We start from the raw sequence: 22,002 nt of genomic DNA, 5'->3' as shown, positions 1-22,002 counted from the left end.
CCTCCACAGGTCCCAGAACAGCAGGAGGAAACAAAAGCAGTTCTGTTGCAGTGAATGAACAAAACCATGAATGTTGCCATCTGTTTATGTCTGCAAAACCTTAGATATGTTAAAAAGGTTTTATTCTTTGATTTGCTTTTTCATTTCTAGGAATCAGTGATGTTCATCAAGTGCCTGTACATTACTGAGACAGGGTTTTGTGTGCACAAGACTGTCATGCTCATGCATGTCTGTGTGCACGTCTGCAGTGTGCGTGTCTACGTAGGCAGAGAAGTCAGCAGCAAAAGGTCATCAGATCATTGGCTGACATCAGAATGTAGCTTTGTCTCACAATTAGTGGGAGGGGGACAGAGCAAAGGTTCAGTAAAGTATTTCTAGTCAGGGAGGAATCACCATGGTAACCTTTTTTTGTATGACGCACACATAGCTATGTTAGGTTTTTTGGTGTATACACATCTGTATAATCTGTCTCAATGTCTACTAATTTTGACCTGAATGGTGGGGACACGGGAGGGGGGCTGCTTATGAAAAAAAAACATTTCCAAACTTGAAAATGAAATGATCTCATCGTATCTGTTTGTTCCTGCAGATCTCCAGCAGCTTCCTGTTTGTAAGGAGGAGGAGGAGGAGCTTCTTTCTGAGGAGCATCTCTTTAAGTCTCCACACATCAAAGAGGAGCAGAAAGAGCTCTGCACAGAAGAGGAAGGGGTTCAGCCTGAACTGAAGCCGGAATCTGAAACCTTTATATTCCCGTCATCCTCTGAGGAAAGAAGCCTTCATGCAGCAGAACCAACTTCTGAGCAGCTGCTGCTCTCTGAGAGCCGAGAAATACAGCAAGTCAAGCTGGAAGACTTTGAATCGACTGAAGCTGCAGGAAGATGGAGAAGAAGTGTCTGTTGGAACATAAATGCAGAAGAGTCTCCTCTGCCAGAGATGGATGCAGGTGAGAGGTCAGCATGGAGGAGTCCCAGCAGGATCACAACTCATTTCTCCACACTGAGAAAACACAGAGGTTTTCGTAGAGGGGAACCACCTGACAATCCAAACTCTTGCAAAGTCTGTGGGAAGAACTTCAGTCAGCGTGGGAACCTGAAAGTCCACATGAGAATCCACACGGGTGAAAAACCCTACTGCTGCCAGTTATGTGGGAAGCAGTTTGTTCAGAGCAGTAACTTGTTGCGCCACATGAGGACTCACACCGGAGAGAGGCCCTTTCCTTGCCCCATCTGTGGCAAAAGTTTCAGTCACAAAGGGGACATGTTGCAGTACTTTCGAATTCACACCGGGGAGAGGCCATATTCTTGCAAAGTCTGCAAAAAAACGTTCAGCCAGAGCGGTCAGGTGGTATGTCACATGAGAATCCACACCGACCAGAAACCGTTTACCTGTGAGAGCTGAGGGGGAGGAGTCATTCCAAGCAGTAACTTAACACGCCACATGAAAAGCAAAGAAAGCTTATTCTTGTAAAATGTGTGACCGGAGATTTGTTGTTCCTGTTGAGAGGTAACCAGATGGGATGTCAAAGCTCTGGTTTCCTCTAAAGACACAAACGGGACCCCTGGTCAGCTGAAGAGAGCCATTGCAGTTCACTGGACTGTTGGTTCTGCTGGTCGTCTGTCTCTAATGGGTTTCTGTGGGCAGAAAACTCAACAATCCAGCAGCAGCTGGACGTCAGAGTTCCTCTTTGCAGACTATGGCTATGTGTGGGAAATTTCTAGGGCACTCGTTGAAATTGTAGATGCGGACAGCACTACAAATGGCGAACGCGCTATATAGTACACTATATAGTCTGTAGTGAAGTAATTTGGACACGACTTAAGAGTTAAGGGGACCGTTAGCATCAGCATGATTTCATCAAGGATTTTAATTGCATTACACAGAATTCAGAACATAGACTCTTTCTAACTGCAGATCTGACGAAACTGATGTTTTGGACTCTGCTTTGATGATTTTTGTTTTTCCCTCCCATCAATATAATGTGGTCACAAGCCCCCCCCCCCCCCCCCTCCCCATGTGATAATTTAGTCAGTAAACTCTATAACGTTGCAGTATGAAGATGATCCTTTAAAATGATGAAGATACTTTAAAATGAAGAATAACATCCCTAACCCCTAACCCTAACCTTTGGAGCAGAGATGTAGCCTCTAAGCTGTTTGATGTGTTGCAGTTTTGTTGTTGGGACTCTGTGACGTCAGTGGAGACTAAGGTGTGGAACCGGGAGGAGATCTGAGCAAAGACCACAGCTCTTTTCATAGATTCAATATGTAACTTTGACATGTTAAATATTTAATATTTGATATGTTTAATGAGGTTCAGTATTTCGGTGAAAAGGTGGGTCTTACTGGCGTCTTATGTTTTTACATTTCACAAACCCTGAAACTGCATAAGACTCACTTCCTGTCTGTTGCACCGCTCATAAATTTTAGTAATGTTTTTTCATCTCTGGGATTTTCTCAGAACACATAAACCATCAGCCTGTGGTAGTAAACAAGGGTTCCACTGACCGAAGCTCTGATGAAGCTATGAAGAATGTGGATTCTTCAAGACACACTGTGATAAAAATGTTTTTTGTGGCATTCTGATATTGAAGTGATTTTATAAAGAAAATTGAGCTCAAAATTACATTTCTGAGTATTACTTTATTCAAATCCTGAATCAGGAGCAGAAAAAGAAATGCCGTCTGAAAAAGTGCTTATTTGTGATGTAGAAAATACACTGGGCGGGTGATAAGCTCCCTGCTTCGCTCTGCGGGAGGGGAAAGGTTGAAAGTTGCTTGGTGACAAGAGTCCCAGCCACAACTCAGAGGTGATTTTTTATCTCTGTCTTAGAAAACACCACAGGCTTTTCTTTTCTGCTAAAAATGGCATAATTATGATTAAAATACCACTGGGAACCCTTTTAAAATAGATCAAAAGATGGTTGGGGTGGGACTTTAAGGGGAATCGTGGTGGCTTCTTCATCTGGAGGTCATGAACAGTAAGAAAACGGATAAAAATCGAATATTCCCTTTTTAAAAATTCAAAGATAAATCAGGTCTGCAAACCAAAGATAAATAAATAATAGTGCTTTTGATAGACTCTGCCAGTGAAGTAAATGTTTTGTCTTCCAACAGTGGGGCAAAAAAGATCAATCATTCCAATTAAAAACGATGATAGAAGTCTTTAATATCCATCATAGGTACACTTCAACTTTGAGAAACATCCAAGAAATCGCATTGTATGATGTTTTTAAGAATTTATTTGTATAATTGTGCAGAAAATTAGTATCTAGTTCCTACAGACAGACATCTTTAAGACAATATTCTATCCTCCAGTTGTCATCTGTATTAATGAAACCTGTTTGAACTGGTTATCTGCATACAAGACACCTGTTCACGCCTTTAGTCAGACTGCCACCTCTCCAACGGGACCGGGACACATTGAGCCAATCTACAATAAGCAAGACTCTTGCTCTTGAAGAGATCAACTATTGGAGCAATTATTAGAAAACTGAGGAAATACGATGGACAAACCAAATCTTTTCTAACAACTGAACCAAATATTAAGTAAAAATGTTTCTGTGCTGTGAAGTAATTGAGATGCTAAAATTAGTGACATCTGTTGGCCAGACTTCAATATTGCATCGGCATGGAACAAAAAAGGCCAGCGTGCCATGAAAGTCATTATCTGTGTCAAATCATATGCAGTAAACCTAATAAAACTTTTATGAGAATTCCAACATCTGTATCCTTCATTAAAAGAATTATAACGTATCTGTGTTATAGAGTGTTCATGCATAAAATATTGTAAAACAAACATTGTCTGGATTTTTCAGCATTGGTTTAAAAATAGATTAAATCCTTTAACAAAGCACGTTTTACAGAAGAAATAGAAATGTGAAATGCTTGTGTTACTGGGAAAGGATAACGGAAATAACGCAATCTTAATTTATGAAAGAATAATCTCACTCGCATTCACACATTCACTGCTAAACTAATACGTACCTGTAGTATTTATATGTAAGTGAGTGGGGTTAGCAAATCAATGTTTGGTGCAAATGTCAATACGTGATTTTTTTTATCAAATCCCCCCCCCCCATATGACATTGATAACTCTCCCCTGAATCCAAAACTGGCACGTCCCTTGACCTGATTTGCTGTGAACTAAAATGTTAATAGTGTTGGGCTTTTGCAAGAGCATGGATGAAGTGTGTTGTAAAGGAGAGACACTTGTGGTGGAGGTTCATTTCTACAGATCATTTGGTCTATCCACTCCTGTAATCATCCTCAGACGTCTCTAGAACTCCTTCAGATTGTTCTCCTTCAGGCTCTCCTTCATCTCCTTCATGTACCTTTGTAACCCTTGTGCTATCCCAGGCACTTTAATGTTGGGAGTTGGGTCATCTAGACCCACTAGACAGTGCTCTGAACCTTTTTTCTTCAATGATTAGTGATCTTCACTGGTGTCCATGGATTACATGAAATCTTTCCACCTTTATCCACCTTTGTCATGGTAGGGAGAACACGTCAATGTAAGGGTGGGGTCATCTTAGATAGCACAATGGTTAACATAGTAAGTGTGTAAGAAAGCTCCTCAAGGTTTTTCAGTAGGACCAGTCTGTTTCTGGTAGTAAAACATTTTTACAAGAATCAGAGTGCCCTCTAGTGGATATTGTGGGAGTTTCTGTTGTCACTGGAGGTTTTTGAACGGCGTTTTGTTGTTTCCTGTCACTGTGGGCCTCAGAGCACAGTAGTACACAGCAGAGTCTGTCACTGCAGCAGAGGAGATCTGCAGATCCATTTGTTTCTCTTTTATTACATTAACAGAAACTCCAGGAACTGGATTTGACATTGATGCTCCTGTTCTTAAATGAGAGATCAGGAACTCTGGAGGTTTTCCTGGAAACTGTCGATACCAGAAGAAATAATCTGCTGCAACTCCTGATGCAGAGTATTTGTAGGACAGAGTGACAGAAGTTCCTTCCAAAGTGGACTCTTCCTTCTTGACTGCAGTGAGTTCTTCACAGCTGACATCTAAAGGAAGAGAGAAGTCAGATCAGTGGTGGACAAACATCAAATGCTGAAATGGATCTTTGAAAGAATCCCATCAACCTGTTCCAATGACTAGAATCAGCAGAGTGAACACAGATGTCTGCACAGACAGCATGTTGGATGAAGCTGATGTTTGGCTTTTGTGTGTTGAGCTGTGTTGAAAGTGGAAGTTTGTGTCTCTTCTATAGTTCACTAACAGCTCAGCTCCTCCCTCAATCTCTCCCTCTGTTCTTCCTCTCCTCTCTGCTCTTCTTTCTCTTGGTTAACCGTCTGCTTAAAGTTTGGATGATTTCCATTGATGGAAACTCAAAGACTTTAGAAGTTCTCAAGTATTTTCTATATAAAGACTTCTCCATTAAACTAGTTGAACTCTGACCTTCTTATGGATATATTGGTCAAACACCTCCAACTCTGTGGTATCACTTGAACCTTGTTTTTGGGGTGTTTTTATGTTTTTTTTTTTTATTTGCAGAGGAACACAACTCCAAAGCAATGTCTGACTTCATATTTTTAAGTATCTTTTCATTTTCTTTCAGTCAGTTTAAATTTCTTTGTGGTGGAATCAGCCATCATGTGGGTGATCTGCTGGGGCACCAGCGTCTTAGAAATCAACACTGGTCAATACTGTCAGTTCTGTTCTACTGGGGCTTGTGAACCTCCAACACTTCTCAAGCACAATAGAAGACTCACGGAAACAAACTCCAAATTACCTAAAAGAATTTCTTCAAATCACTTGTTTAACCCTTGTGCTATCTTAGATGACCCCACCCTTACATTGACGTGTTCTCAGGCACACTTTAACCTTAACAAAAATCCCGCGGCACACCAGCATCCAAAAAAAAAAAAAGCAGAAACTCATAGTCTGTATTGATCCACAGTCCTTCCATGATCTCACGTGCATTTTTGGATAATTGTGGCAGAAAAAGCAGGAAGTTGGAGCTGTTTTTTTCTAAAAGATGACATAAAAGTCAACTTAGAAAATTTACAAACTGTTTGTTCGTTGTGATTTCAAGATGTTTAACAAGAACGACTCATTGTACGCTGAGGGGCTGTCACTTAAACCCAATGCATCATGGGAGATGTAGTGTGAAAACTGCCGCAAAAGGGCAGAAAGACCAGCGTCTCTGAGCTTCATTGTTTTGTTTGCTAATTTTGCGGTCTGATCCCGGATTCTGTGGAAAGCTACACCGCTTAAGAAGAGCTTTGGCTGGTATTTTTGTTAGAACTGAGCGATTTTTTGAGCTAAATTGGAACAAGGAAGTTAAGACTTTAACCACTTCTGATTGGTCAGACTGATGACATGTGATTAAGAATCCAATGATTGGTGGAGACAGTTGAAAAACACTGGTCTAGATGACCCAACTCCCAATGTTAAAGTGTCTAGGATAGCACAAGGGTTACATATACCTTTAGCAGGGGCGTTCATTACCTCGATCGCGATCGACCGGTCGATCTTCAAGGACATGAGGGTAGATCGCGGGACAGAGAAGATTAAAAAAAAAAGTACTTCTTAAAAATCCACCAGCCAATCTAAATCCTCACAGAGAAGTACGGGACTTGATTGACATGCAGAATGGCCAAGCTGACATCCTCTGACACATACGTCACTGCAGACGCGTGTTTAAATTCACTGAGCGCAAACTCTCTGTCATCAGAAAGTCGTTTTCTGCCCCGCGGCACATCACGTCCCCGGCAGCTATGGGCAGCAGACCTCTCCGGACAACCGGAGTGTTTATTGAAGCCGCCCCGCATTTCTCTTCCTGCTATCAGCTCTGCAGTTCTCGCCCGATAAATACGAGCTCATTTAGGAATCTGTTTTGTCTGAGGCACGCACTTCGTACGGAGCCAGCAGCGCCTTAAATGCCATGCTCCCCCTATTGCACCGTTTACAGCAGAGCATGAAATACGATGGTGGCTGCTTTCCGTCTTTGTAACAAAACGCCTGATATGTTAATACAAAAGTATCTTTGTGTAATCTCACTGTGTAGTTTTTAATCATCAGTACATAAACAATAATGATCAGATAAACATGTACCTAATAAACATAACTAACAAACATTTACTAATAATATTATATATATATATATATATATATATATATATATATATATATATATATATATGCATATTTTATAGGTAGATCTTCAAGACATCGTCGATTCAAAAGTAGCTCACACCCCAAAAAAGTGTGAGCACCCCTGCTTTAGACCGAGGACATTTGAGTTTTTACAGATTTATATTAATGTAGTTCATGCATATATTAAAAAAAAATAAAAAGTTCTGGTTATTATTTGTAAGCTGTCTTTGTTCTTTAAGATGTCCAGGCCAGACACAACCCATGATGTCATCATGAATGTGTGATGCAAAACGCCAATGTGTTCCCAACTTGTTTGTGAGTTGAAAGCAAAAGACCTTGAGCGATAAATATCAGTCCTTCTTGTTTTTCTTAGTGAATCAGTCTCTTCAGAGGATAATTTAGTTCCTGAATTTTTGACATTAATAACAAAAATTACTCTTTAAACACTCTTTAAGATAAGATTGATAAATACTCATTTAGTAATTTGTTCTTCCACTGAGGAAGGTGGTGTCCTTAAGAGACAAATGATTAAATAAAGTTTCTTTATTTAAGTAAAATCAAATTCTTTATCAAATATGACCCCTTTAAACGCTACCACTGCGATGGATGTAAATAAAGTCATATATTGTAAATTTGATCAAATTTGAAAGAGTTACGTTAGTCGGAAGAATGTAAACACTATAGCTCAAGCTCTGGTGTTAAAGAGTTACATAAAAGACGTGGAAACTGGATTACCTCTTGGCCCTCAGAGTGAAGCAGGAATGCTACAATAATAATTACAACTAACATGAAAAATCTGATTGTTTTTATTTGTAATAATGGATTGTGATAGTGTACATAACATTTATGACATTTCCCCATGATTTTAGTGGTTGATGTGGATCATCTGCTCATGTGAATCCTCCCACAGTGTCTCATCGGCAGCTGTAACCACAAAGATTCTGATCAAACAGGAATGAAGAGAATCCATCTGATATGAAGCTGTGCTTTGAAAACCACTTCCCTCCTCTTTGAAGAGTAGTCCCATATCTGTCTTTAGGTTTTTGTACAGCCTCTTCTACACTATGGATCACTGTGCTGTGTCTAGAACACAGTAGTAGAGAGCTGTGTCTGCCAGGGTTAAATTTGTGATGATCAGTTCAGTTGATGTGTCTGTTGTGTCTGATTCATATCGTTTATCTGGAATATTTTCATGGTTGCTGCAGCTTTTTGCTCCTTTCCAGAGAATAAACTGAGGATCCTGAAGGTCAAAATTATGTTTGTACCAGTGAAGAATTATATCACTGCTATTTGTCTGATAGTTACATTCTATTGTAACAAATTTCCCTTCAGTTCCTGTAAGTTGATCCTGATCAGGAGAGATTGAGTCTCCAGCTGTGAGTCCTGGAAAAAGTGGAGAAAATGAAGCCATTAGATGAATGAGATGATGAGTTGATGCAGCAGCTTCAAGCAAACTTGAATCTCTGTTCTTAAACTCACCTAGAATGTGAGATAGAAGTAAAAAGAGGTAAAGCAACATGTCTTTGGAGTTCTTGAAGCTACACAGACAGCAGATGAACTCTGTTCTTTCACTGCAGCACCATGAGGAAGAAATACTATCACTGGATGATGTGAAGTTGAGTGGGCGGGGCCAATGAGATCTTTTTCAGTTCATCTCAACCAATCAAAGAGTTTAGTTCCACAGCAGCTCAGTCTCTGATCTTTAGTGCTTCATTTCTCTGTTTTATTTTTCATTAACCATTGACTCAACCATCAGTGCTTTCACAGTGTGTGACGCCCTCTAGTGGATGTTGTGGAGTATTGATTTTTCTCTGCAGGTTTTTCAGAATCAGAATCCTTATTATCATTGTACACAAGAGGCTTTTTACAACGCAATTACTGGTGCTATCCAGCTGCTTGAGTAATAATAAAAATAAAGTTACATACAAAGTATAATAAAATAGATAACTGAAAATATGTGGAACTATGGATAAATACATGTATACACCTTACATACATGTATTGCACGAAACTTTTATTGCACTTCCAGACTGTTAAATATTGTACAGAGTTTTGTTGTTTTCTGCCACTGTGGGCTGCAGAGCACAGTAGTACACAGCATAGTCTGTCACTGCAGCAGAGGAGATCTGCAGATCTATCTGTTTGTTTTGAACTTGAATTTTCAGTCCGTTGACTTTGTCATTTCCTTTTGTTCCTGAAGAAGAATGAGAGATCATAAATTCTAGACTTTTTCCAGGAAATTGTCAACACCAGTAGAAATAATCCCCAGTTGACAGTTTGGGATATTTGTAGGACAGAGTGCGGAAGTTCCTTCCAAAGTGGACTCTTCCTTCTTGACTGCAGTGAGTTCTTCACAGCTGACATCTAAAGGAAGAGAGAAGTCAGATCAGTGATGGACAAACATCAAATGCTGAAATGGATCTTTGAAAGAATCCCATCAACCTGTTCCAATGACTAGAAGCAGCAGAGTGAACACAGATGTCTGCACAGACAGCATGTTGGATGAAGCTGATGTTTGGCTTTTGTGTCTTGAACTGTGATGAAAGTGGAAGTTTGTGTCTCTTCTATAGTTCACTAACAGCTCAGCTCCTCCCTCAATCTCTCCCTCCTTTCATCTGTTCTTCCTCTTCTCTCAGCTCCTCTTCCTCCTGGTTAACAGTCTGCTTAAAGGTTGGATGTTCTTCATTGATTGAAACTCAAAGACTTTAGACGTTTACATGTCTATTCTGAATAAAGAATTCTCCACTGAGATAGTTGAACTCTGAGCTGGGTGGATTCATCAGTCAAACACCTCCAACTCTGTGGTTTTATTTTTGTCATCTGATAGGTGAAAAGTTTGTTGTCAAAATCATTAAGGTTCGTCAGTGGAATCAGATGTTTATGGTCTGCGACAGTTTAACTGCTGACCGGACATACACTACTGTACCAAATTATTATGTAAACGATATTTTCTATGATTTTCCTAATTACTCTTTCAAATGTAAAGTCAGCATATTTTTCAAGTCACTAACCATTAAATATTATGAAACAAACTTTGTAAAGTAACAGTATTTAATACTTACTTTAAAGGGTAAGTACTGCTGAAGCATAGCATGGCATGGCTAAGCTAACATGCATCATGGATATAACCCCTCCCACCCCCTGCACTAACATGCAGAGGCACTGACCAGCTTCTTCAGCACAAGACTGTTGCACCCACAGTGCAAGAAGGAGCTACTGCAGGTCATTCCTCCACACAGCCATCAGACTGTACAACACCGTGTAACACTAACCATGGTTACATGTGCAAAATATGTTGATCGGATCAAAGATCGAATTAGAATTCAACAGTATACATGGGCCCAGAAATTTTTTTTACGATCATAACAAACGTTTACATGGGCCAGACTTTTGGTCGGAATAAATCATTTGCACATGCGGACTTCTTTTCAAAATACCGGAAGAGGAAATGAGTCCCGCTGTAAACAAGTACAAACAATATACGAGATGATCTTCTAAACATGCTTTTATTATTGTTATGGTTATAATGAAGAGTCTGATCCTTCATCATTTTATTTTTAATCCGTGTGGTCAGTGCTTTTTTGTGACGGAACGGAGCCGGAAGAAAGGTTGGGGGAAGGCTAACATGCGCTAACAATATTAGCCTTTGATGAACATAAAATCCATGTGGCAAATGTCGCAATCTGCATCTTGCCTGCACGTAAATATGTGGGAACCACATCAGCCTTTATTTCCTCGGGACGCGACTGGAAACACAAATCCATGTTTATTGTTTGAATGGTTTCAAAGGAGTGAGCGGCATTTCTGCTCGGAGACACAGTTCAGACCGCGCAGGGTCCAGCCCTCGTCGGGGGGCATAAAGCGCTCCTCCCCAGCGCCCTCTCCCCTCGGAGCAGCCGGTCAGTCCTGTTTGCGCTCCAAAGCTTTCTCTGGTGCGAAACACCGTCTACGCATAATGTAAAACCAGGGGGTATTCCAGAATGAATGGTTAAACTACCCTGACTTTAACCCTGAACTCTGGCTGAAATCCGCCTGAACTTGTTTACTCTGGGTACGTGGGTTCCAAAAGACCGGATGTGAGTTAGCACAATTACGCTCAATTCGGTAACCCTGGATTAATGCGCGTGCACAGCAAGTACAAAAAGACATTCTCAATGGATCGCAGATTTCCGGAGTCACCATAGAAACGCATGGAGAAAAAAAGAGAGCTCTATTTCAGTGAGACAGAGTCAGAGATTTTAATTTGAGATCAGATGACTTTATTAATCCCACGATGGGGAAATTCATTTATCTGACGGCGAATGACGATTATACGTCCATCAAAAAAGTAATTCGGCTGCATCAGCAAAAAGAAAGAGTTTCTGCTTGGAGAAAAATAATGGACAATGTAAACGCAAGAGTTGCTATCTCATTTCTATTTTCATTGTGACGCATATATATGTATATATATGTATAAATTATCCAACTTTGCCAACTAAAATGAAGTACTTTACTTCAATTAGTAACAAGTAATTTAGTTAAATTTATTCAACCCAATTTCTTACGTCTATCCAACTCAATATTTTTTTGTTACTCAAATTTTCACATTTATCTAACTAAATGTCATATTACTCCAATTCAATTAAATTTTTTTCCATCTTAGTTTATTGTCCTTAATGTCTAAGTTTGAGCCTTCAGATATTCTCATTTTTAAAACTACAAATAATGGTGCGTCTGGCAGCTCTCCTCCCCCTCCCCTCTCTGCCCTGCTCTTGAGGACTCCCAGCTGTATCTACTCATCTCATCAACCTCCAGCAGTCTTAAGGAGAGCCAGCCTCAGCATTCATCGCCAGTTCGTTGCTCCTCAATGGTGCATAGCCACCCATGTTCTCGCTCTTGAAACTTTGCCTCTCGTTAATATTTACCTATGCCTTGTCTTCAGGAAATACATACCACAAGTGTTTACTGAGGATTCAGAATCAGAATCACTTTATTTGCCAAGTACAGCGCATGTACAGGGAATTTGACTTCGGTTACTTGTGCTCTCGTGCAAACTAGCAAGGTAGAAGGATAAATAATAAAAGGATAAATAATATAAAAGAAGGTAAGTGTAAGGTAGCTGTATGAATAAATAAACATAACTGAATAAGGAAATAGATTGAAATAACAAGACAAAAAAAATAAAAAATGCAGCAGCAGTAATTCCAGTTGGACAGTTTATGTGATTGTACAGTGTTCTGGAGTCAGGTGTTCATAAGAGTGACAGCTCGGGGGAAGAAGCTGTCTTTGTGGCGAGTGGTTTTGGTTCGCAGTGTCCTAAAGCGTCGCCCTGACGGGAGGAGGCTAAAAAGGCAGTGTCCAGGATGAGAGGGGTCTTTTACGATCCTGCCAGCCCGCTTCCTGGCACGGGATCGGTACAGGTCCTGAATGGGGGGAAGGCTGGAACCAATAATCCTCTCAGCAGATCTGATGATTCTCTGAAGTTTGTTTCTGTCGTGTCTGGTAGCTGAACCAAACCAGACCGTGATGGATGTGGTCAGGACAGACTGGATTATTGCAGTGTAGAAAATGGTCAGCAGCTCCTGAGGCAGGTTGAACTTCTTGAGTTGTCGCAGGAAGTACAACCTCTGCTGAGCCTTTTTCCGGAGTGAGTCAATGTGAGCAGTCCACTTAAGGTCCCGTGAGATGGTGGACCCCAGGAACCTGTGTGAGTCTGTTGAGGGGACAGTGCTGTTGAGAATTGTGAGTGGGGGTGGGGGGGTGGAGGGGTTCCTCCTGAAGTCCACTGTCATCTCCACTGTTTTGAGTGGGTTCAGCTCCAGGTGGTTCTGGCTGCTCCAGAGGACTAGCCGCTCCATATATGCGGTCTCATCACCGTCCCGGATGAGCCCAATGACTGTGGTGTCATCTGCAAACTTCAAGAGTTTCACAGAGGGGGCTCCTGATCTGCAGTCATTGGTGTAGAGGGAGAAGAGCAGAGGGGAGAGAACACACCCCTGGGGGGCGCCAGTGTTCAGGATCCGGGTGCTGGATGTGAAGCGACCCAGTTTTGCCTGCTGCCTCCTGTCGGTGAGGAAACTGATGATCCACTGACAGGTGGGGAGAGGCACGGCGAGCTGGGACAACTTCTGGTGGAGGAGCTCTGGGACGATGGTCTCCAGAGTTATCGGTCCTCCTCGATCACGCCAGGATTCCTGTTCATGCCAACCCTCCAGCTCAGCCGTTGCAGAAACCCTCCAGCCCCGCCACGATTCCAAGTCCGGATTCCCCGTGTCTCACCTTATTACTCATCTGAAATCCTCAGCCGTCATCCTCGTCATTGGATCTACGTCCTGCAAAAATAAATCATCTAACATACCTCACACTCTCCTGTTTTCCTTCCGGGTTCCAGCATCTGGGTCTGTCTTGGTTCTTTGAAATCATGACAAAATGAATGATACAAAATGATCTTGGCAACATGAAACATTTTGTCTTTTACCATTTCTCTGACCTTCACATTAAATCTCTAGGCAATAGGGGTGCTAAATAAATTCATCCTCCTCTCCCTCCCTCTCACTCATGGTGCAGAAAGAATTAAACATAACGGGACAAATAACTCTGCAAAACACAGCTAAACAACCAAACACATTTGTTCAAAAACCAACACCTAAACCCAAATCCGTTCAGACAGGCAAAGGGAATGGTATCCCACAATTCCTTGCGGTGCCGATCTAACAGTAACCAAAGTTACACCTACTTAATGGAATTAATTTGAAAGTAAAATAACTGTCTTAACTAGTTTTTAAGCTGACTCAACAAAAATGATTTGTCTTTACTGAAGCAAATTAAGTTAGATCAATGTAAAGTTTATCTTTCCAACATCCATATGTGGTCTTATCACCCTCTCATGGTGGAAAAAGTATTATCTGAACTTCTTCATCCACTAAATCATCATCAAATTGACACGCCATGCTCCTTCACTTCTCTGAAAACAAACTAACCTTCAACTAAACCTGCTCCGGACCTGGTTATGTTCAGAGCATGAGGTGCTATGGAAACTTGAAATACCCTGAAACATACCTCCATTTTTGGAACCAAAAGCTGAGGTAATCCGCTTCCTTAGCCTCAAACTTACCATGCTAACTAGCATAACCTACTTTCTAGAATACCCCCTAGAGTAGTAGTCACCCACGATCAGAATGAACTGTTTACCTGCACCATGATCTGATCAACAATCGGCATTTACCAACATCATCATTCTGGGTTGAGGTAGGCGGGAACGAGAACATAAACATCAACTATGGCGGACGATGCCGCTGAGACCAGTCAGTGGAAGGGAAGCGAGTTCACCGATTTGATTAATATTTGGGGTGACAGCTCCATTCAGGCCAAACCCGCAACCGGGCGGTTTTTGAAAAAATTTCCAGCGAAATGGCCAAGTGTGGTGTTGAACCTTTCCCGCTATGACTTTTTTTCCCCCCTTTCCGACCATGGTCAGAAGCGCGGGGGACCCTCCTTCAGGGTTCACTTCCCCGTTCAGACCCTCAGATTCTCCAGAGCGGGTTAATAAAGAGTCAAAAGCAGTTCTTCTGGGGGAAACCTTATTTTATTACCGTTCTCCTTCTTCCTTAACACACAACATGAATGCGTGCCCCCACTGCCCCCCCCCCCCATTCCCTACCTCACTGCAAGCGCTCTCTCTTCTCTCTTACACACACGCCCACAAGGCCCTAGCATCCCCGTTCCACAACAGTGGGTACAGACAATCCTGGCTCCAATGCCTTCTTAAAATGAGAAGATTGTAATTGTGCTGGCTCCTTTGTGAAAGTAAATGTAATAATGCAAAAAGAGCTGTGCTTTGACAACACTGTTGTTGACATCCATTGTTAATGTTAGCTACTTCCGCAAACAACGAGTGACGTCGTTCCCCGTTGAGTACTATTCTGCGCATGCGGGTCATGTGGGTCATTTCATGTTCACACAGGCAATCACAAAAGTTTGCATTTAATTGGAAATGTAAATGGCCTTGCAAAAAAATCGGATTTGAGCATTAAGCCCTGCAGTGTGAAAGTAGCCCTAGATGATACACCATCTGGCTAAAACAAGTGAGCATCCGACTACATTTTTTGGCTTGTTTTTGTTTTCTATGGTTCAGGTTCTTAATATTTTTCACTACAAATTGTCCAAAAACATTGTCATTTTCAGTTTAGAGTCTCAACTATTTTGCATCACAAAGTGCCAAACTGAGTTTTAGTACAAACATCAGTTTTGCACATTTTCTTCTTGCTGTTAAAGAACACATTTTATTTTTGTAATTTTTGTAATTGTCCTTTTGCTTGTTGTTGTCTGTTAATAAATTTTTCATTAGAAACTATGGTGGAAAGTTCAGGATCAAAAGTGAATACATTTTCTTTGTTATGATTGCTTATGTCATGTTTTTGCAGTGTTAGTTAGTTTCAGGTTGTATTCATGCAGTGTGATCATTTGCAGATTATAATAAACACTGAACAAGTCCTTCAGCCTCGTGTGTTTTTCATTTGACAAATCTGACTTCCTTCACGTTTTGCAGCAACATGGTAAATATCTCCTCTGTAGGATTAATACATTTTTAAGGTAAAGCAACTGTACTGGTAGTCTAATCACAGATTTTTCAATTCGAGACAAGTTACACTTTTTCCTTGACAAAAATCCCAAACTCTGTAGTCTGTGTTGTTGAACAATCCCTCCATGATCAAGAGTGCATTTTTTAGGCACAAAAATCTGAAGGTTATAATTATTTTTCCCCTAAAAATGTAAAACTTAAAACTTGCAATAGCTGAAAATTATTATTGAAAACTAAGTTGGTTTAAACTTTGCCCAGGTAGTTGAACCTGGTCTGATCAAATGTAACAGGCAGTTCTTCAGTGTCCTCCAGTGGTGGTAGCTGGTATTTTTCAAGAGTTGAGGTTTCTTTCAGATATTGTGGTGTAATGTGTTTACCCTGCAGGTTTTTGTACAGAGTTTCACTGTTTCCTGTCACTGTGGGCTGCAGAGCACAGTAGTACACAGCAGAGTCAGACACATGAAGCTTCTGGATCTTCAGAGGAACGGATTTGTCTTTGAGTTCAGCATCAAATCTGTCTTCCTTGAACTCTGGAGCGTTTTCTTTTGTTTTTGAGTAACGTCTCAACATGTACTTTGGGTAACTGTTCACTTCTTGTTTGTACCAGAACAAATATGGGACTGTACTGGTCTCAAAGGTACAGTTGAGTGTGAGAGAGTCTCCTTCAGCAGCAATGACTTCTCCTCCTGGTTGGATCACTTTGTCTTCTCCTTTACACTCTGAGGAAGAACAGAACATGCAGAGGAAGAGATGAATCAATAAAGATGATTGATTAAAGGACAACAATCAGCAGCTTTAACAGCTCTAAATGTACATCTCAGTAATGTGTTGAAGTGTTTGAAGAGGAAACATGTTGATCTTTGTGTCTTACCAAAGAAAAGAGCAGCAAGAAGAATCCACAGCCAATGTTCCATCTGTACAACAAGGTTTCAATGAACAGGAGAAACTATCTGATGTTCAGCATTCACTCTGACAATTGTTCTCTTCACAGCACCTCTTCTTATTGACTGAATGTTGAACACAAAGCAGATGGAGAGCTCCGCCCATTTCACTATGTCGCCCTCTAGTGCAGGAAAGAAGCTGTATTTAGCAGGAGAAAAAAGGTCTTCATCTCGTCTTCTCAAAGTCAGTCTTAACCTTTTTTTTATTTGTATAGTGCCTTTCATTCTAGTTGAAAACAGAAAGCACTATACATAAAAGCAAATAAAATATTCATAAAATATGAAAATTAATTGAAACAGAAAACACAGGACAATAACACGCAGTTGGCGCCTCACCAGATTCCTTTCTTCACCCACCTAGTTCCTCAGTATAACCCTGAACAGAAATGTAACAACCGCAGCTTAAAGAAACAGTCTGGCTTGGTACTGCTGTGAGGAAACAGTATACAGTGATCCCTCGCTATAACACGGTTTACTTTTAACAGTTTCGCTACTTCACGGATTTGCATCGTGCATTGTGTTCTGCATTCTGATTGGCTAAAAAGTCCCTCCGCTTCTTCTCTACCTGTGCGTCAATAACGTTGCAGTTTAATATGTTCACGTACGTAAAACAGCTAACCAAATTTACACTACGTATGTTTAAATCATCTTGCAATTTCGAGTTTCTCTAAAACCCATTGAAAAAGAGCGACAACAACTGCCAATCACTATGTTCTTCTCCCGAACAAACACACCTGCACCGCGGGCTTCAAAAGAAGAAAACACTGCAGAGCGGAGTCAGGATGCAGCGGCTCAGTCTGAATACCAGTGAAATACACCTGAGTCACTATTTGTCCGACTGTACTTTGTATTTTTTTCATAATCATTTTAAATTTTCTCCTGTTTAATCCAATTACTCGGGTCACGGTGGCCGGGGCTAATCTCCGCTTTTTGAAGTCTTCTGTTCACATTGATTATTAAAGTTATTATTTGACAGTACAATACAGAAGTTATTTTTTGAAAAAAAACTTTTTTAAAGTACTTTTATTTGTGAAACAAATGCTTGAGCCTGTAAAATGGTTTGTTCTTTCTTTTCAATGTTTAATAGAGTATTTAATTGCATAATAATTGGAAAAAAAATAGAGGTTTCTACTTCATGGATTTTGCCTATCATGGGTTCTTTCTGGAACGTAACCCCAGCGAAAAACAAGGGTTTACTGTAATGGGGATCTATTTATTACCGTTACAGATTTAATCTCTTTTAAGGTTGTTTATTGTGGTTACTGCAGGCCGTAACCAACACCGTACAACTTATTCTGCAACTCCTGAATCTCTCCCGCCGAGAGCGCTCCCCCCAACTTTATATTCCCCCACTCCCGCACCAGCCCTCCTGTTCCCCTTATTCAGCCCATAGCTGAACCTCATTGGTTCAAACTACCCAACGAAAGGCTGAGCAACAGAACTGAGGGCCAACCAGCATCTCTGCTTGATGCGTTTAATGAACTCTGGAACTTAGAACGCGACTCAACAGCCACCCAGTCCAACTCAGTCCGCTACAATGACAATGTTACTAAAAATAATCCACAGACTTATTGTATTTTAAAAGGGTTGGAATTACATAAAATGCACACATTCACTTGTATTTTTAGTTTTAAACATATTGTATGGCTCTTACAAAATTACATTTGGAAACATGTGGCGTTTATGGCTTTCTTGGCCAAAAAGGGTTCTGTGTAGAGCAATTGATGTTGTTCCACCACCTTCCCTTACAGATAATAACACATTAAGATTAGTTAGACAGGTTTCAGTGAGAATAGCTGGTGCATCAGTACCAAGCCAGGTTTCAGTTAAAAACAAACAATTCAAATCACAATCAACAATCAGATTATAATTATAAAAGACTTATTTAAAAGAGAGTTGATGTTTAAAATAGCCATGTTCAGTATAGCAGGTAAATCCAATGATGATTTTGCATTTAACTTTGTTTTTGTATTGGATTCTATCTGTGTAGAATGGAGACAATGGAATCTCCCAAAGAACTGGGTGGCGCGCCAATCCAGGGACTGGTGTGGGGCTCCCATCACAGACAGTTTGTGTTTGTAGTTTGTGAGGCACCAGAATGCCTGACAGACACCAATCCCAGGTGAAGCTTAGGAGGAGGATCCATCAGAGCATCGGGCAAGATGCTCTCCAAACTCCAGAAGGGCTCGCTCGAGCATTGGGTTATTACCTCACGTAGCCAGCGGCGCTTCACTCTTGTGGTGGAGACCAGGGGAATAGCGCCGTCAGGCGATGGGGCCGGCGCCACAGTTCTGGGAAACAGTGTGCTCCGGCGTGGCTCCTGTGAGGTGTGTCCGGAGGCAGTGGCCCGGTCAGGCTTAGTCTAAGCGGGCTCGGGGTCAGTAGTAGAAATCCCTCTTTGATCCAGAATCCTGATCATAGCGACCGAGGCGATGGCAGGAGGCATTGTTGGGACAAGCCCAGCACCAGAAGTGGAAGATGAGACTGCTGGAGGTCCACGCTGACACAACCCTGGTTCTGATGGGTCCTGTTAGTTCGTTGGCAGACCAGCAAGACCCGTCTCTTTAGCCAGCGGGGCATAGCGGTTGAATAGCACCAATTTAGCCGAGCCAGCAGCATCCACCTCCGCCCATGACAGCTTGGGTGTCTAGCTGAGAGCTGTGTCTCTGAGACCAGCATCGGCCTGCTCCTGTTCGAGATCAGGTAGGAACCTAATCCAGGGGTCCCCAAATCCAGGCCTCGAGGGCCGGTGTCCTACATTTTCTCCAACCAACCTGCCATTAAAGCTACTTATTGACTAAACACATCTGATCCAGGTAATCGGCAGCAAATAAGGCAGCGTTTCTGGAAAACCAGCAGAACACCGGCCCTCAAGCCCTGAATTTGGGGAGCCCTGACCTAAACGATTCTCCAGGGTTGGGGTTGGCTGGGCCTTGGATCTCATCGATTGGCTCCAATCCCTCTATAACGCCACCATGAACCTGCACAACATTGCTGTCTGAGCCGGAGGAGTAAGCTTTCTGGCAGAAAAATGAACACAGAGGTTGACAAAAATGTCTGATAGTTGTGGGTGAAATGAAACCAGCGACCATATAATACCAAACTTGACACCATATGGACAGAAAAGACTTTTTATCAGATACAAATGGAAGGTTTTCGTGGAACCTAGAAGCAGATTTGTCAGTAACAGGGATGTTCAGACTTTTCAGTTTCATCTTATTTATTTAAGGATCCCCGTTAGTCTTAACCAAAGGTAAGACTACTCTTCCTGAGGTGTGCGTTAAAAGAATAAATGCGTCTTTACACAACATTATAAAAATACATTCATTATTAAAACCTAAATAAATACATAAAAAAATACATGGAAAATGTATAAATTCAAAACAAACCTGAAACCATTCTTGCATTATGAATTATTCATGTTTACATGTTGATGGGATGCTGCTGCTGTTGCTACAGTTTTATCAAATTGTTGCTTTCTTATAAGCAAAAACATTTTACATTTTATGGCTGTTTGGTGGTCAGAACAGTCATGTTACATCAAAGAGGTCCTTGATTTGATTCTTGCTGAGGTGCTTCAATAAAAAAGTTTTAGCTTCTTTTTGTGCGTCCTAAAATGTTTTTAGAATCTCATTTCTGTATGGACTTAGAGCAGTCTATATTCATGCACACAACTGTATCTATCTGCCAAAAACAAAATTCTAACTAACATTTGTCTCAAAAAGTGGTATCTTGTGCTCCCTGATCCTATGTCAAAGGCCGCCTTTACACTGAATTGTTCAAGTGACCCAATTCCGATTTTTTCCTCTCACGTGGCACAGATCGGATATGACCGGTGAACGTGTAAGCAGGACAAAAGCGCATGGATTCTGATTTTCTCAGATCGGATACAGGCCTCTCTCATATGTGGAAATAAATCGGAAACAAATCGGATACGTACATTTGCGTGTGCCATGTAAGCAGACAAATCGGATATTCCCCAGTAAATGCGAGTCGTACGTCAGTGACGGCAACTCAGGAGACCACCAACTGAGATCACATGACTTATTAAGGTGCTTTTTGTGCGCTGATTTTGCTGTCAGCGTGTTACCTTTCAGCCTCAGGCTTCAGACCGTAGTTGGAAACCGCTGTTATGTCCGGTCCCGTCCCGGTCCGGACGCAAACGGTAACTAATGAAGCGGGACACCGATGCTATGGAACAGCAGGCTAGAAGCCGTTTATTTCTTTGGGGGCGTGTATGATGGGGACCATGTGTGTGTGTGAGCGCGCGCACACGTGCTTGCGTGTGTGTTTGTGTGTGTGTGTAAGGAGAGAGCCCCCCTCTCTCCTGTGAGCGCGGAGCGGGGGACTGTCGGAGAACCGTAAATTAAAAATAAGGTGTCTCCCCCAAAGGTTTTGGAGTCTTTGGGTGAGGCTGAGGGGTTCAGAACGGAAAAGAGAACCCCGAGGAAATCTCCCGTGCGTTTCTGACCACGTTCGGAAAAGAGAAGTCATTGCGCAGGAAAGGTTCAACACTTGGATCAAACTGTTCGGACAGCACGTCTGCAAACACTTCCTCATTCAAAACTCAGAGAGAGAACATAAGACGGCCGACCAGCCCTCATTTTTACTCCCCCATGCATCCCCTCAGGAGCGCCCAAGGCAACGCCACCTTCTGTCGCCACCTTGCCTCCATGACAACCGCAGTCACAAAAGTCCGAAAAAGGTCCGCAGAGGGCGGAAATACTGCTACGTAGTCCTCAGAATGTCTACGTTTGATAGTGTCAGCATTGTATAATGTAAATGCAAACATCAGATACGGGTCACTTTTAAAAGATGATGTAAGCGGGTCGTCAAACAAATCGGATATAGTCAGAAAATCGGATATGAGCATCTAGACCTGCAGTGTAAAGGCAGCATAAGTGGCTGGGATCTGGTTTTCCTGGGGTGGAGTTTGTCTTGTTATCAATGTCAGCCCATCTTGTTTTTCTTTGTGATTCAGTCCCTTCAGAGGAGAATTTACTGATATTGACAGTAAAAATTAATTTTAAAATCAACCTTAAAGCTAGGATTGATAAATACTCACTAACATCAGTTTGTCCTTCTATTGGGGAAGGTGGTGTCCTTACGAGACAAATGATTCAATGTTTTTTCTAATTGAGGAAGATGTCTGTCATGGTTTGGGTTTCTTTTGTCTTGGTTTTTGCTTTATTTCTTGTTCTGTCATGTTTGGTTCTGTTTCCTGTTTTATTTTGAAAGGTGTTCTGTTTTGTCATGTTCCTGAGTTTCACTTCCTTGTCCCTATCTGTCCTGATCTTGTTCACCTGTGTCTTGTCTGCCCTGTCTGTATTTAAGTCTCGTCTCTCCCTTCCTCTTGTGCTGGTCCATTAACGTCACTAACGTCGTAACGTCTCTT

The 22,002-nt window shown here is 41.5% G+C and overlaps 2 gene segments (V, D, J or C); both read right to left on the bottom strand.

The window, feature by feature from the left end:
• Positions 1-4,602: 4,602 nt before the first annotated feature.
• Positions 4,603-9,806, bottom strand: LOC111949124. The segment is given in 2 exon segments: positions 4,603-5,011; positions 9,549-9,796. Coding segments are annotated over 2 exon segments (399 nt in total).
• Positions 9,807-15,909: 6,103 nt separating this feature from the next.
• On the bottom strand, positions 15,910-16,635 carry LOC111949038. The segment is given in 2 exon segments: positions 15,910-16,385; positions 16,538-16,635. Coding segments are annotated over 2 exon segments (519 nt in total).
• Between the last annotated feature and the right edge of the window lie 5,367 nt (positions 16,636-22,002).

This window comes from Oryzias latipes, chromosome 17 (assembly GCF_002234675.1).
Source record: "Oryzias latipes chromosome 17, ASM223467v1".
NCBI lineage: Eukaryota > Metazoa > Chordata > Actinopteri > Beloniformes > Adrianichthyidae > Oryzias > Oryzias latipes.
Note: the sequence above shows the minus strand (reverse complement) of the source record. Positions and strands in the feature narration are given on the sequence as shown.